The 16,531-nt window shown below is 35.9% G+C and overlaps 1 protein-coding gene across 1 annotated transcript in view; it reads right to left on the reverse strand.

Annotated features, from left to right (window-relative positions):
* Positions 1-14,841, reverse strand: part of SEMA3A (semaphorin 3A) — a 225,140-nt gene extending 210,299 nt beyond the window's left edge. Inside the window, exon 1 of the mRNA XM_037837473.1 lies at positions 14,570-14,841. Coding sequence (XP_037693401.1) covers positions 14,570-14,681 — 112 coding nt within the window. The 5' untranslated portion in view covers positions 14,682-14,841. The remainder of the gene's footprint in view (positions 1-14,569) is intronic.
* Between the last annotated feature and the right edge of the window lie 1,690 nt (positions 14,842-16,531).

Genomic DNA, 16,531 nt, shown 5'->3' on the forward strand with positions numbered 1-16,531 from the left:
TGTTCCTCTGTCTGTAAGAATTCAATTGTCCTATCTTCTAGTTTGGTGATTCTTTCTTCTGCCTGTTCAAATCTGATGTATGCCTTTAGCGTATTTTTAATCTATTCTATAGTGTCTTTCATTCCCATAAGTTCTGTTATATTTCTTTTCATACTTTTAATTTCTTCTTTATGCTCACCCAATATCTTATTTATACCCTTTTCTATTTAGCAATATTTTCCTTCACCTCTTTGAATTGATTTAGGAGATGTGTTTGAACATCCTGTATTAGTTGTTCCAAATTCTGTATCTCCTCTGAAATTTTAATTTGTTCCTTTAACTGGGCCATATCTTCCTGTTACTTAGCATGGCTTGTAACGTTTTGCTGATGTCTAGGCTTCTGATTATATTGATAGGTTTATGCTGAAGGTCAGTTTCTCTCTCTTGCCTAGGGTTTTATTGTTGATTGTCTGTGTTAAAGTCCTTCTTTGATGCTTTGTTCAACTTATCCCAGTCCTTTAGAATTGCACATGTTTAATTGATCTGATTTTTTCAACTCTTCATCTGATTCTTGTCCTGGATATGCAGTACAATTTTTAAGATGGCACTATATGTGCAATTGTTTCACCCTCAGGAGAAAGTTTCATTTCCCCTGTTCCTTCTCCAGGAATCTTGTTTGTTTTTGTTTTGTATCTATTATTATTATTATTATTTTACTCTCCTTTTGTTGCCTCTAGCTCCTTCTGCCTGAAGGGCAAATTCTGGCAGGAGGGTGACCCTGGAGAGGACTTTCCCAAGTCAGTAATTCCCAGCCAAAGCAGCACACACACACACACACACACACACACAAACACACACACACAAACACAAACACACACACACATGCCATGCTGTGCTTTCCTGGCCTACTCAGCAGATGGCACTCATCAGCAAACTTTTCCCCACAGCCCTAGGGAGTCCCTGCATCTTTAAACCTCCACCACTTTCACCCATGTCAGGGGTGTGGTGTCCCTGTACAGAGGGGGCTCAAGCATAGTCCAGAGCAAAGACCAGCAATCTAAATTTGCCAATCAAAAGCCATGATTGGTACTCAGTCACGATACCCCCCCCCACACCCTCATTCTTGGGGAAGAGTGCTTTCATGGCCCTCTCCAACTGCAGCAGCCAGCCAGGGATTGGACCCGAATGGCTCACCTTGAGGGTGGGGGATGAGTGCCAGCAGCTGCCACAGAGCGAGTTACAGTTTTTTATCGTAGTTTCTCAGTCTATTCATTCCACTCTTCCCTGGATGTTGTACATTACTCCCCTGGCCTCTGGAGCTACAGAACAATTGTTTCCAACAATTTCTGCCTGTCCACTGGCTATTTCTGTAGGAGGAGCGAGTCCTGTAGCTCCCTACTCCACTGTCTTCCCTGAAAGTTCTTCAAACCTTAACTTTCAGTGGGCCACCAAGCAGATACTTGAATACTCTACACACGGCATGACTTACCTTTCAATACCACTAAACAATAGTAATGTATATTATCAATATATTTCTTTGTAATTAAATATGTGCTTTCATTCAGTATATTATAAGAATATGAAATTTTATTCTTGTGGAAATATGAAAGGGTAGTAAATCTGCCTCTTTATGATGGGCACATGAGAGACATTCAGACATTATCTACATCTATAAAGAAAACCAAATTATAAGAAACGGATGGTGTAGTGGGAATAATGGAGCATCCAGTTGTGGAATGTGGCCCACAGAGTGCATTACATGTGGTGCAGCTCAATGTTACAGACTGAGATCTGTACTAAAGAAACTATTTAACATCACAATTTTCCCTTTCTTTCATGGTATTTGCTCAAAATGGGCTAAACAGATTCTTTCAAAATTAATGTGCTGATGTTTATATAGTTTTGGACACATGTATTTTCATAGAGTAGAAGGTTTTCTCCAATTTGACTGTTAAAAGAGCAAAACCAATCAGAGAAGTATCTAGGTTCCGGTGAAACAAGAGTGGACAAAACAGATACTGACCCTGACTTGCTAAGTGAGTTTATGGGTTCTAGAAAGAAGCTTTTTTTTTTTTTAATTGTTTGTATGTAAGAATTTTTTGTTCTGAAGAACTGCCTAGATTAGGAGGTTAAATGACAGAGAAAAGATGTCTCTTCTTTCAGAGTGTGCAAAGGGAGCTTTCATTCTGTTCTGAATCAGCCTCTTGGAAAGCAGAAGACATCTGTGTCTCTATTGAGCATGAGGAACACACGGTGAAATGAAGAAACTCAAACGTCTCTGGGCCAGTGCAGGAGAGCCTGATAGGGAACTGGAGTCTGAGCAGTAGTTGCTCTGCCTGATCACAGCTTTCAATTTTATCTAGTTAGAATCAGGTGTCAAGGAGTGAATCTCTACACCAGACCTGGGGGCATAAAAGAAGAAATTCATCTAAAGAGTGATGAACCCACACAATACAGTTAACGAACTGGAAAAAGTTATTGTCACCCATGATCTCTCGCTTTGCCCACAGAATGGCATCGTGATAAAGGTGAGTAAGATTCCTGGCCAGACGTTCTAAATATGTGCTCTTCCATAAATCTAAGGAAATTTGATGAAATCGGGATGGAATAGAGTATTGGTAGATAGCGGGATTCTAAATAATGCTCGATTGGTGGATTTTTAAATTTTGAGCTAAAGCATAAATACCTGCAGAGGTTTATTTTGTTGTTTAATGTCACTTGACATTTCCTGGACATGTAATAATGTATTGATTTATGTAAATAAGGATAAGCTACATGTCCACATTTGAAGGCCTTATAACCCACAAGGTCATTATGTGTAAGCCCAATCCAGATTACAGCCATTTGTTTCAGAATCTTGCTTCAGCATCTCAGATGATGACTCAGTAAGTCCAAACTGAAGGTAGACTCCCAGGTTTCTAGTTTCCTAAAACACTGCTTGCACATGTCACTCATTTGTAAACTTCTACATTTCATCATCTAGACAAAACTCTAAATCCTCTAACTTCTTTTTTAAAATTCTCTTTCTTTCTCTATCTAAACTACTTCTGTTGCCTTAAATAATCTTGTTTACAATCAAATATTCCACTAATTCATTTTAAAAACCATAAAATTAAATTTGGCTACATTTTGCATTCCAATCCATCATATGTATGTCCCCGCCTCGACTCCTTCAGCCCTATAACCAGGAGTGATTATGTACTGCTTCTTCACTTACTCTTTAAAACACTTAATTCAAGAAGTATTAAATCAGAGCCTTTTGTGCACAAGACTCTGTGTTTAACTTGACTGGGAATATAAGATGGATAAAGAACAGCTATACTTTTAAAAATTTGACAACCTGTGTCTTCTCCCCTTCAAAATGTTAAATGTCTTCAGGACATTTGCATATTATATTTCTACCTCTCTGTCTGTCTCTTCAAAAGCTTTGCCAAAGGAGATACTCAACTAAATGTTTATTGAACAGGATAGTATCAGAAAACAACTGACAAGGTGGGAGGATGTACCACTACTGGGAAATGGACACAGGAAGGAAAGTTCACAGGTGTAGTTTGGAGAAAGTAAGGCTCTGTTGGTGCATGGAGGTAACTTCAAGGTGAAGAAAGTTTCACTTTCCAGTTATTATCAATAGTTTCATCACTCTCCCAGCTGCAAAATTTAAGGCCTTATTGTTTAAGGGTTGTATGTGCAGTCGATTTTTTACCAAGCTTAAGTTTTCTAGTGTTGCAATGTCTCTCATCTCCACTCTTTCTTTCCCATTTCCATTGTCACGGTCCTCATTCAGGCACTGACTCTCTCATATCTGAACAACAGCAAGAGCCTCCAAATACTGCCTTCTGTCCCTAGGACTCCTTTAGGCTAATCTTTCTTACAGGTCACACTAAGGAGTCTGAGCTTTGTTCTTTAAGCAGCAGGAATTTTAAGTGGTGGGAAAATATGATCAGACTTCAATTTCAGAAAGAATCATAACTGAGAATGACAGAAAAGGAGAGACACCATTTATAGGTTGGTCATTGCCATAATTAGGCAAGTAATGATGAGGGCCTGACCTTAAGTGGAAGAGAGGAGAGCAGATTTGAGAGATCGACTCAAGCGTTAGATTCTTCAGGACACTGGGGCTGGTTAAGCATGGGCTGGGCCAGCGAGGGAAGGAGCAAAGTTGTTACTGGCTTTGACAAGGGGCAAAATGACACGATTCCCTTAAACTGGGAATAATGGAAGACAAACAAACTTATAAAGAGGGCAGTGAGTACAGTCTTGAACAAGTTTAGTTGGACCTTCCTGTAAGACATCCAAGTGGAGATATCTCGTGCCCTCTGGGTGGGTGAAGAGATACATGCAGCCCTCAGCTGGCTTAACAGCTGGTCTCCAGAACTTAACGCATCCGGGAAAGTGATTTTTCCAGATAGTGGCACAGACAGACAAGGATGAGCTGCCTGGGCAACCCAGGCACACATGTGCCAGCTGTGTGAGCCTGCTGCTACTCCACCTGGCCATCGCTTGGGAAATGTTCTTCCCTTTCAAGGGTCAAGGAGACTCAATATTACCCTTTAATCAATATGGTTTATAGATGTAAAACTGAAGCATTTATGTTGAAATTTAAGAATGATACATTTCTATATTAGGCATGATGTCTTATTAAAATCATTAAGTGTATTTGTGTATTAGGGGGAAACAGTGAAACAGTGGAAATTAAAAGTGGCAGGGTAACCTAATTAAGAAATTGTTCCTTTTGGTTGCGCAGCTATAGATTTATCCGTTAAAAATGCAAGGATCCTAACCTCCTCCCAAGAGGGACATAGAGGCTTTTTATCTTTGAGGCCTGGATACTTTTTCCATACCCCCAAGGAAGAATTAACAGGATTTTATTTTCAAAAGATAGCCTCAAAGGAGATTTATTTTGAAGGGCCAAGAAAATATGATTGAAGACTATAATTCCTGAGAAAAAGGGGCAAGTGGACAGAATCAGGGGAAAAAATGATTAAATTATTTCAAGCATGGAGAAAAAAAATGGAAGGTTATTGTAGTGGGGGGATCTGTATCCTGCTTGTACCCTGGAGGTGGAGGAGGTGTGCATAGAAATGTATGTGTGCACCTATGGAGGCAAGACTGAGTTCTGTGCCTCTGGAAGGGGCATCTTGGAAACTTTCTAGAGTAGCAATGCCTACGAGAGAGCAGAGAACTCGGCTAGACATTGTACAACAGAAGGTGCTTGGGAAGGGTGGTCAGCCCTTAAAGGTTAGAAGATCATAGCCAATCCTGCACCACTTAAGATATGATCAACCAAAGGAAGAGACCCCTCTCCACAACTCTCCACTGCAACCCTAGGCTCCAATGATTGGTATTCCACTTTCTATAATTCCTAATTAAATGTAATGTAACTTAGAAAAACAAATCAGTGTATGCAACTCTTCATCTATACACAATTCTGCAAGTACAAGAAATTACAGTATTATTGCCAAAATCTCAGAAGTCACTTTTTGCAGTTTGTGATGCAAAATACCATGAACCTGCTTTTTGCCTGGTATATTATGGACTATATTTTACTAGACTTTTTGTTCTGAAGCTAAGTTATTCTTATGTGAGCCAGAGAAACACCATAAATGATGACAAAACACTACATGTAATTAAAATATATGCAATATACATCTTTGCATTTAGATATTTGTGGTTTATAATAGGAATAGACATTTAAGAGGCATTTTAATACCTGGTACCTATTATTTAAATGCCATAGGTGCCTTCACAAAAAAAAAAAATAAAGAAGCAAAAACATGATTTTAAAAATAGGACTAGCTCTTTTAACAACTTGGTGCATTGGTTAACAAAATAATAAAGCAGAAAAATAAGAATTAATGAAAACCAGAAGAAAACAGCATTCTAAACCAGTATATTTTATAATTTCAAAGAAGTGTAATGACTGAGTTTTCCACATTGGATACCCAAACGACGTCTTTTTCTTCCTTCCTTCGGTTAGAAAGAAGCCTGGCTCATGTATTTTAGAGACAAATCCTAAGGAAAGATGGAACAGCCTAAATGACCACTGTGAAAAAGTCCTTACCAGTATATGCCATGTCCCTTTTGCTCCCATTTTCCATCATAGACAACTGCATATTAACTAACGAAATCCCTAGTCTGATATGTGGCTACTTTAAGTTCCCCTTGTTGAAACACAGATTTTACTTCCTTACTGCATTTGAATGCAGAAGAAAGTATATAACTATATTATATCAATCACATAAAAAACACATGAGTGTTTTCTTAGAAAAAAAATACGAAGATACAGTTTTTGATAGCAGTGATTACCACACTTCCTTATTCTTGCTTTCTCACGTTCTTATCTTTCAAAGCTTACTTTCCCTGTGTCCTATTTGAAAAAGCCCTTGTGAAGTCTTTAACTAGATGTGATACCGCCTTCCTCAGAAGTACTACTGTACACATTTATTTATCCAAGAATGTATCCATTCATGAGACACCAATCACAAACTATTTTAAAGGTTTTTTGGTTTGTTTTGTGTATTTACAGATGTATTTACAGTTTTGTTTAGTATTTTAAATGTATATACTATTATGGCATATAGACCTATTTTTCTGAGTAGGGAACATGACATGCAGGATTGTGTGCTGTGTCTTACACAGAATGCAAGTAGGAAACACTTATTAATTGTAATAACCGATTTTCATAAATAATTGAAACTTGCATAGCTGATGAAAATCTAGGTTCATTTAAACTAACTTTTAAAGGATGGGCATAGTGGAGCCGAGTTTATTCTCTTTAAATTTCAAATTTGAAGGTAAAATTTAAAAATTTTTGTCACATATCATGAAAAGTCAGCCTCAGATGTAAACAACTCTTTTTTAGCTTTGCCTAAATAGATTCCTTAAGGGTTTGGATTAGGCTGTTACTCACTTTTTAAAAGCTATCACTTAATAGCATATGATTTGCATATTATAGCAAATAGGGCGGAGGATGCAAGTGGTTGGGGCTCCCAGGTTGGAGACGGCACGGCCAAGGGTAGGAGGCTGGCTTGGAGAGTAAGAGCAAATGACAATGAGCAACTGGCACTCTTGATTAAGTGTGGGAAAGGAAGCAAGCAAAGCTCCAAAATGCTAAATATTAGCAAGCTGTCAGAGAGGGAAGTCAGGATAACATCCAAAGTGTAGGCAGTGTAAAAGAGTCAACTGAAAATGTTAAAGGAGTATATGTTCAATTTTGTTTGGCAGGACTGACTTGTTCTACATAAACATTCAGATACAATGACACTGAAGATGAGGCATTTTTCCTAAAGCACAATTTGGGTTTAGATTAGTCTTGCTTTCCTTTCTGGCTGTGTTTACTGAGATGTTCTAAGAGAATAAGGAAGGTCAGGGTATACTTTCACACAAATGAAACAATTCCTCAGCCTGGTTCCTAGAGCCTTGATGTATGTATTGTTACATATTCTCCATCTCTTACATGCAGGCAAACAAACATGACCTGGATACTTTCTGAATTCCATACTAGTATAAGCCTGGATCAGAAGGAGATCTCATGGCTCTCACATCCTCTGTATACCTCTCAATGCTTCAACTGATAACCTCCTACCCCAGCAGGTAGCACTCCCTACTGTGTTACAATGTACAACTCACTTAAAATGAAACAATTTATTATAAATTTGCATTTTTTTAACTCAATGACAAGCATATTTTTGGTTTGGAAAATGGTGTGGAGTAAAATAAGCAAGGCACATAAGGACAAATATTTATGATGTCACTTACATGCAATATCTTGAAATAGCAAATTTGCAGAGATAAAAAGTATACTAGAGGTTTCCAGAGGATGGTGGAAGGGGTAAGGTGGAGTTTCTGTTTGGCGGGTATAGAGCTTTGTAAATAAAATTACTAATTAAAAAACGATATGTCAAATGAGGTGCAAAATCTTTCAACAATGAGTGATACTGTGCTAGCCAATGAGAATATAAAGATGAAAAAATAATACAGATCCAACTTTGAGAACCTTACAATCTGGCGGAACAAAGATGATTCACATAAAGAAGTTTTACAGACTAAAGAAGTCATTTGAAGTATTCCATACAACCAAGTTTTTTTTAGTTTGCTTATGAAAACTCAAGTGGGTGTTATATTTATCTAAAGGTATGTTTATGATTGCAGCAACAAATTAAGTTACTGTAAGGTTTAGTCAACATTGTTTACCAGGCCACATCTCTCCAAGCAAAGAAAAGCTGGAAAAGCAGGTTTAGTGACTCAATTAGGAGATAACAAGACTTCGTGAATTTGTAGTCCCTTTATGTTTTACCACAGCTTGTAGAAAATACTAAGGCCAAAGTATTCTTCATATTTATCAACAGAATTTTATTTTTGCTTATCTTCATTCCCTAATTCAATTGTAAATTGTATATTTTCTTATCCTGGGTTTGACAGAGTCCAGCTTTGTTACTGTTTGGAAATAGTGTGTGAATTCCCTATTTATACCGATGTTTATATCTCAGCAATAGAAGGAGATAGTAGCTGGAGACAGTCAGACTTGTGTCAGATAGAATTTACTGATTCTTCCATATGTTTAATTATGATGATAATTCAAAATACCCTATGAAGCAAAAGTAGAAAAAAAAAAGAAATACACCAAATGTAATTTTCTAAATATTATCTTCTCAACTAGCTATTCTCCAATTATAAATGATGGCGATAGTGTGCTCCAAGGCAGGCAACCCCTTTCCTGTTAAGCTCACTTTGTGATTCAGACTTAAAAAATACATACATATATGCATATGTATATATCTATATAAAGGGCAGGAATCTTTCCTTCTGTCATTCTAATTGTTTGGTACTATTATTTTGCATTGCATTTTACAGAGCAACTTAACATGTAAATTTTCATTTGAGTTAAAATTTATTTATTTTGCTACTTACAGCCATTTACTTTTCCAGGATCAAAATGTACCAAAAAACGTATGCAAAGACTTGGACATCAAAATCTTTAGCAAGTTCCATTTTAGCTAATGCTTCTGTTTTGTGCATCCCACATCTCATGCCTCTTGTACCAGTTTTTCCAAGCTTGGCCTCCACACATCACCTTGTGTGTATTTATCCTAGCAGCCTGCCCATTTTCAAACTATTGAAAGCGCTGCCACAAATTGCTAGTGCCACCTATTAGTGGAAGCATAGAACTACAAATCACAATAATTCCTTTAAATAGTACCTTAGAATTCATAAGGGATGAAAATTCATCCCAAGACTCACACTTATTCTAATTCATTTTTACAACTGCGAATCATTTAAAATATATGCTTTAATGACATGCACTAATTTCAGTTCAATAGTATCACAAGTTTTGAAGATTTTATATAGAACTTCAAAAATGCAACAATTGTTCATTTAATCATAAACCTTTTTTCATGATGGTTTGATAAAAACAATGTCTTATTTGTTGAAACCTGTAATGTACCACAATATAATTAATATCCAGACTTTGCATGTGGAAGTTGTCAATGATCTATTCAAAATTCATTTTAATACTAGTCTCTCTGGTAGATTTTAGAAAGATTCAAGTATGAATTCTATTTATGATCATCTTGACTTTAGATTTTAAAATTCTCCAAAACATGCAGTTGTGTGGTATTTTGACCTCTGGAACTGTGATACATATGGGTACCACTCAGGTTTAAATAAGAAAAGTTGTGAAAAGAAGTCAAGCTATAGAGTCTTTCATAGTCCACTTAAAGTTCATGATAACTTTACAAAAGAAGTTAGTTGAAGCACACATTTGAAAAATAAGAAGAAAACATGATGAACAATTTATTCTCCAATACAATTACATATTCACACTAAGGATAAATATGTCACACTTTACAACCAATGTTTTAAGTTACAATTTTGTTACTAGGAACATATGCAATCATATTAACTAATTATGATTAAATTTTATTCCTGAAAGTTCCTTAAATTGCATTAATTCCTGACATAAAATTTAGATTTTGATGGAAAAAACACACGATATTTGTTAATTATGTGGTTTGATTTATATTCAATAATTAAAAATCAGAAAATAAAGAGAAATTATCACGTAGATCTCGACATCTAGTTAGTTGGCTAAATAGGTATTACATATATACTGACAGTATTATATATACTGACAGTAGTGGGTGCTTGTAATAACATATATGAAGAGAAAAATGACATAAAATGTTAGAATTGGAAAAATTCTCTTTTCAGTATTTAGATTTAAGTTAGTGAATGAATGTCGTTATCACAAGTTGGTGGGTCAGTGGCTTACATGGAATGGTTTTGTGGTCTCAGTTATTTTCCTGTTTCCCAAAGTCTATGTTGCATAAAGTGTGACTGCAAAAGTCTGGTTGGAATCTTTAAGGAGTGAAGCCACAAACTGGAGACTTTCACTAGCCCTCAGCTTATCTGACCTGGTTGGATTACAAGATGTGTAACTGAGAGCTTGTTTTATTTTTAATTTTTATTATTTTTTCCAGTATGTACTTGTTGAATGGATGAATAAAATGTTCCAGTTTTCATTGTGTTTAAATTCAAGCAAAATATGATTATTAAAGTGAATAGACTCAAGAAGAAAAGGCCATGGTAAATAAGAATCAGCAATTCAGAGACCTAGTGCCAAATACACAGTGACTGACTGCATATGAGAAAAAGCAATGCAAGGAATGTATAACTTCTTTGCTCTGTGAGTATATATATTTATATTTACAGATTTATTTATTCATTCATTCATGCATTCATTCATTCATATTTTCCCCTACCATCCCTAGAAATGTTATATTTTGGTTCTGAAGAAATACTCAGTATAAGACAAATTCTTTCTTATATTATCACGTGAATATTTACGCTATCATGAAAACTTCTCATGGGACTTGAAAGATCACACCCACTCTATCTTATATAATTACACACACACACACACACACACACACACACACACACACACATATAATTTAAGAGGAACGTCATTTTAAGCTAATAATGATTTTATTTGTAAATAATTTCATTGTAATTTCCAACCTGTAGATTGCCAAGATTACTGTTCTCAACCATTAAATATTTAGGGGAAGCTATATCATTCATACATATTTAAAATACTACTTTGGTAGAAGTAAAATCTCTGAAAGAAGTCAACATGTTTAATTAGTAAATGATTATTCATGTTAGTTAATTTTGAAGTGATCATTAAATACTGCGCAAAAGGCAAAGAAAAAACTTTTGCAAATTTTACTTTGGAATTTTAGAGAAACATCATCCTTTAGTATCAGAAAGATATGCATGAGAATGTTTGACTTAACCGATAATTTCATAGACAATAATTCAACAACTTGACTATTGAAAATCAATCTTTAAAATTGTAAAAGAAGGACTTTAAAATATTTACCATTTATTTAAGCCCTACTTACTAAAAGTCTTCCCTATGAAGGTAAGGTCAAAGGCACTGATTTAACCTTTGGATTCTCATGATCACCATCACATTGAGAAGTGAATGTGTCTTTGATTTCTACTAAAACTAAAGCACAATGTCCTTGAAAAACTCATTATTTTGAGTGATGGAACATTTGTCATTCATTTAAAACCCAAAACCTAAGCTATTTCCTTGTGATTTCCATACATTTTTCTGTTGAAGACCATATTGTACTACATATTCCAAATGGGATATTAAATGATTTTCTGATATTTCAGGAGAAAAGTGAAAATTGACTACTTTTGATGGGGGAATAGAAGCTATGCACCAATTTCAAAGAGAAGCATTAACATTTAGCTATATTACATATACTTAAGGAAGGTGAAAGTAACTCTGAGTGAATGTTTCTTGAGGATAATGTGTATGTGACTGTGAAATTTGCAGAGTTCTCACATTTGCTTCCCCCACAAGGATTCTAAATCAGACTGGTTCACAGGAAAAGCCAGCATACCCCATTTTTCTAATATTATCACTTCTCCAGATGGTCCTGAAAACAACTATTCAATCTCTTTTTCCTAGAAAGTAAAGAGGTATCTTATTAGATATGTATGTACACCCACTACAAAGGCTGCCTTCTTGTCTTTTACTTCTTTTTCTTTCTCATTTAACATATCCGATCTCTTTCATCACCTACCAGGCAAGATGACAAGTGGAAAGTAAGCACAGTGATTGCCTGAAATTTCCTCTTGGCATCCTGAGCAATGAGAGAGTTAATGGTGGATCTTTGAAAACAAGTGACCATGGGAAATTAGGGTTGGCAGGGATTTAACTCTTCATGAATCATGCTGGAACATTTTTAAGGGCAATGCAGTGGATAGTTTAACCATGTTTGACATCTAATTAGGGAAAAAAAGAAGTAGCTCAAAAAAAAAAAAATTTCTGCATTATAGTTTAGAAACAAAGTACTAACAATTGGCTACCAGGCATTTGCTTTCACAAAACAAGTATACATGTAGAGACAAAAAGGTAATGACAGACTAATAAAATGACAGAGGAAAAATTGCTTGACCCATCCTTTTTATTCTTCTTATTGTTGTTCAGTCACATTTTACTTTACTGAATTGCCCATCTCTAGGTATATCAATAGAATTGATAGGTAGCTGTAAGGCAGTTTTTAATTTAAAGGTAAGCAGAGTAAGTCTAATGGATGTCTTTACTATAAAGGTTTATGAAGACAGGGTCAAATATATACATCTTGTCAATATATACATTTTGCTTCATCAGACAATTTTAAGGCATGTATATATAACAAAGAGCTTCACTAATTAAACAGCATCTCTTTAATATATAGAAAGAGTCAGCATCTCTATAATGGACAGCAATCTATTACAATGGAAATAAATTTTCTTGCAAAATAAAAAAGCAAAATTCTCAAATTTTATTCTGCATTTTTATGTATTTCATGATTTCAAACCTGTAATTCTAAAATGATAGCATATAGCCATTCACATCTTCAAGAACAAAAGTTGCTTGTAAAACTTACTCTTAAGAAATACAAACTTGGTCAAAGTGGACCACCAACCCAGGAATTATGTGATGGGACCCTTTCAAGAAGTGAAAATAGAAAGCAAAAACTGATTAAAGCACAGATTCCATAATATCATATCCTATGGAAATAATTTAATGACAATTATTGAGTAAACCTGTACTAAACAATTAATTAAATTTTTAATGAGTGTTATGATTATTTTTAAAATCTTGCTTACCAAGTAAAGTTGCATTTCTATTTGCTGATGTTTAAAATCTATTCCCAATTTAATACACAAGAAGATATTTAAACCAAGAAATATATTTCTCAATTGAATATATTTCTACTTAAGTATTAAATCTAAATAAACACATTTAATAGGTGTTTAATTTTCTAATTCAAAGTGTGAAAATTATATCTCTTCCCTATGTGAGGTCCTCATTCACACTTGAACGTTCAGAAAGAAATTTACCATTATGTGAAAATTACAGAAAATGTTTTCTGGCTTAAGAGAAAGGTACAGTAGACAGAAATCTCTATAGATAGAAAAATAATTTTCTCTCATATTATAGGCTACAAATGAAACATAATTGGAAGCTTCCCACAGCCCCTCCCCCAATTCTAGAAATCTGAGAATCATAAGAAATCAACACCATAGGGAATAAATCTACTTAAGTTAAAACAGTTTAATCTTCAACCCATTTAACAATACCCGAGTTACATAAATATTCTGTCATTGAAAGTTATACTTGTCATTTGGGAATCTATGTTAGCATTAATTTACACAAGTATCTATAAACTCTATCTAGACAAATGTAGAACAAATACATTCTTTAAAATCTTCATTAAAAAAACAAGCATGCATGTTAAACTGTAACCAAAAAAGTACTAGCAACCATGTGATAAAGCTGTTTTTTTCTCTCTTAAATTTGTACTTTTATAAAGAGAAGTTCACACAACTAGGTAAGCTACTAGAATGGTGTCTCCTCAATTCTCACTGAAGTACCTATGGAATTAAATAACATTTTCTTTCAAAGGCTTTAGCTTTACACCAATTAGCCAAATACGCAGCTTTTTGTACAATCATAACACACTGTGGAAAAACTAGTCTGTTCTCTTCGGTTTATATTCTCCTGGCAAACCGAGATCTACAGCTTATGTTAAGCATCTGATTGTCAGATTTGAACAAATTGAATATTCATGATGACGATTAACTATTTAATGTCTAGAACTAAGAAAACCCAGTTTGTCAAAGCAATTATTATAGGTGAGGCATGCATATCTCAAAAGAGTCTATTTGTACATTAGGGTTTTTAAAAATATTTTAATAGATGTAAGTCTGATAAATTAACAAAACGTGAGATATGATTGCATACACAGATCAGCATGGACCAGGCATGCCGCTCTTCTCTGCAAATGTGATTAAATGTTCTTTGTTTGCAGTTAAATTGTTAGAAATGGAACAAGAGATATGCTTTTATTAGAAAAAAAAAGTGCTTAAATCATCTCTGAAGGATAGACACAGTCACAAAGGTTTCCAGCTTAAACTAAAGGTTTGAGGGGTTGGGTTGGAGAGGGAGTTCAGGGAATGAAAACGGGGGAGGGGGCATTAGAAATCTAGCCAAATAAATGAAAAAAAAACAAAGATTTACCTTTGTAGGATAATTTCAGCCTCGGCACATTGTTCTTCCCATTTTGATAGTTTGCTCTTGCTGCAAGTAATACTCCCCAGATCAGACAGACAATCCTAGTAAAACAGCCCATGCTGCAGACGCTGTAGGTCCCTATGCCGCTTCAGGCTTCCCTCCCGTATTGTGCGGCCAGAGAAGTTCAAACAATCTGGAAACTGGAGGTAACAGGTGACTTAGGTCAGTTTCATTCATAAATGCAGACAATCAAGACCTCAATGCAACACTAGCACCTCTTCTTCTGTAACAGTCACTGAAGCCCAGAAACTTCAAACCCTATACACACACACCCCAAAAAAAAAAAAAAAAAAAAAAATCAAACCCGGCACCGGATAATGAGGCACAACTGTTGTGTGGGAAGAAAAAAAAAAAAAAAAAAAAAAATTAACAAGGGTTGCTGCAGTGGTGCTTAAGAAGCAGTTCCTTTTATCTACGCTGTTCTGATAGCCGGTGGCGGACTCTAATCCTGCTCTCTGCTTCATTCGGCTCCGGGGAAGCAGAATGAAAGGAAAACAGAGAAAGAGAGAGAGAGGAACCGTGAGCAGCGCGGACTTTTCCTGTACACATGTAGGGAGAGATGACACAAGATCCCACAGACAGGTTTTCCCAACACTCACTAGACTGGCTGACAATGGGAGAACAGGCGAGCTCAACCCACTCCCCTTCCCTCCTGTCACACAACACATGCAAAAAACATCTCGTAGAGATTAGAGCCGGGAGCAGAACCCTCCAGCGAGCTTGTGAAAGGCATGTAGCCATAAATTTACTTCCCAAGGCAAGCGTTCTTTTATAGCCATTTTTTTTCGTACAATTTTTATTTTAAAAATCTGAATTCTGCTACCTACAGAATTTACAGTTCATGCTTATTATATAAGCCTGCTAAATTTATATATTATGTGTGTGTACGTGTGTATCCTTTTCCATCGATATAACTTTAACCACTGAAGGTTTTAAAGCCTTGTTAGAGATCATTCCCTCCTCCCAACAAAACCCCTAGGCTCAACCACCCCCTTCTCCCGCCCCACTGCAATTTCAGTGAAGAAATTCCTAGTAAAGCCCATTTCAACAATCAGTTCAAGACAAATATAGGTCCACTGAGAATTATAAATTACAACAGGGGATTCTCAAAAGGATACTCAGAATTTAAAAACAGCTATGGTTTTCCAGCTTCTGGAATGCTCTGGCTAACGTTTTTAATGCCTCACATCTCATTAATTAAAGCCACTTTCCTAGGTTTGTTCTAAAGGGCAAAGGGAGATTACCAAGTTTGCAAAAGTCCCTGCTGAGTGTCAAGGACCAACATACAGAGAATATCTCTGTGTCTTCATACAACTGGTGAGGGGTTACTAAATTTTTGTGGGACATATATGCATATATCTAGGCAGTCTTACAAACACCATTAGTTATCCTTTCCTAGACAGGCATATTGTCTGAGGTGTTTAAATTCCCTCTTCCATTTTTTCTTTCAATTTTCTCTAAAGCTAATAATTTCAGGGTTTTTTTTTTGGGGGGGGGAGTTATAGAAATTAACAGAACTTTCCCTTCTTTACTCCCAAAGCTCTCTGCTCCCCATAGCCAACCTCTACACAACATATCCACTTCAAATACAGAAAGAACTCCACTTCAACAGTATGGAAATTTCTCATTTGAAAGGAGAGGGTGAGTCTTGCAATTAAAAATATAAACACTTACTGAAAGTGGCTTAGTGTTCTCATAAAGATCTAAGCATTGCCTCTACAACTTTCCTAACTTAACGTCTACAGACCAATAGAGAATAAGCAGCTCTCCCTCCCTCCCTTGGCCCTCCCCCACCCCCGCCCGCCCCAGTGTGTGTTTGTGTAAGTGGAGGTGGAGGAGGAGGAGGACGGCCAGGATTTAAAGGAAGGAGGAAGGGGAGGAGGGATTCTCTCTACTTCACTAGATTGA

This window comes from Choloepus didactylus, chromosome 5, assembly GCF_015220235.1.
Source record: "Choloepus didactylus isolate mChoDid1 chromosome 5, mChoDid1.pri, whole genome shotgun sequence".
NCBI classification, from domain to species: Eukaryota; Metazoa; Chordata; class Mammalia; order Pilosa; family Megalonychidae; genus Choloepus; species Choloepus didactylus.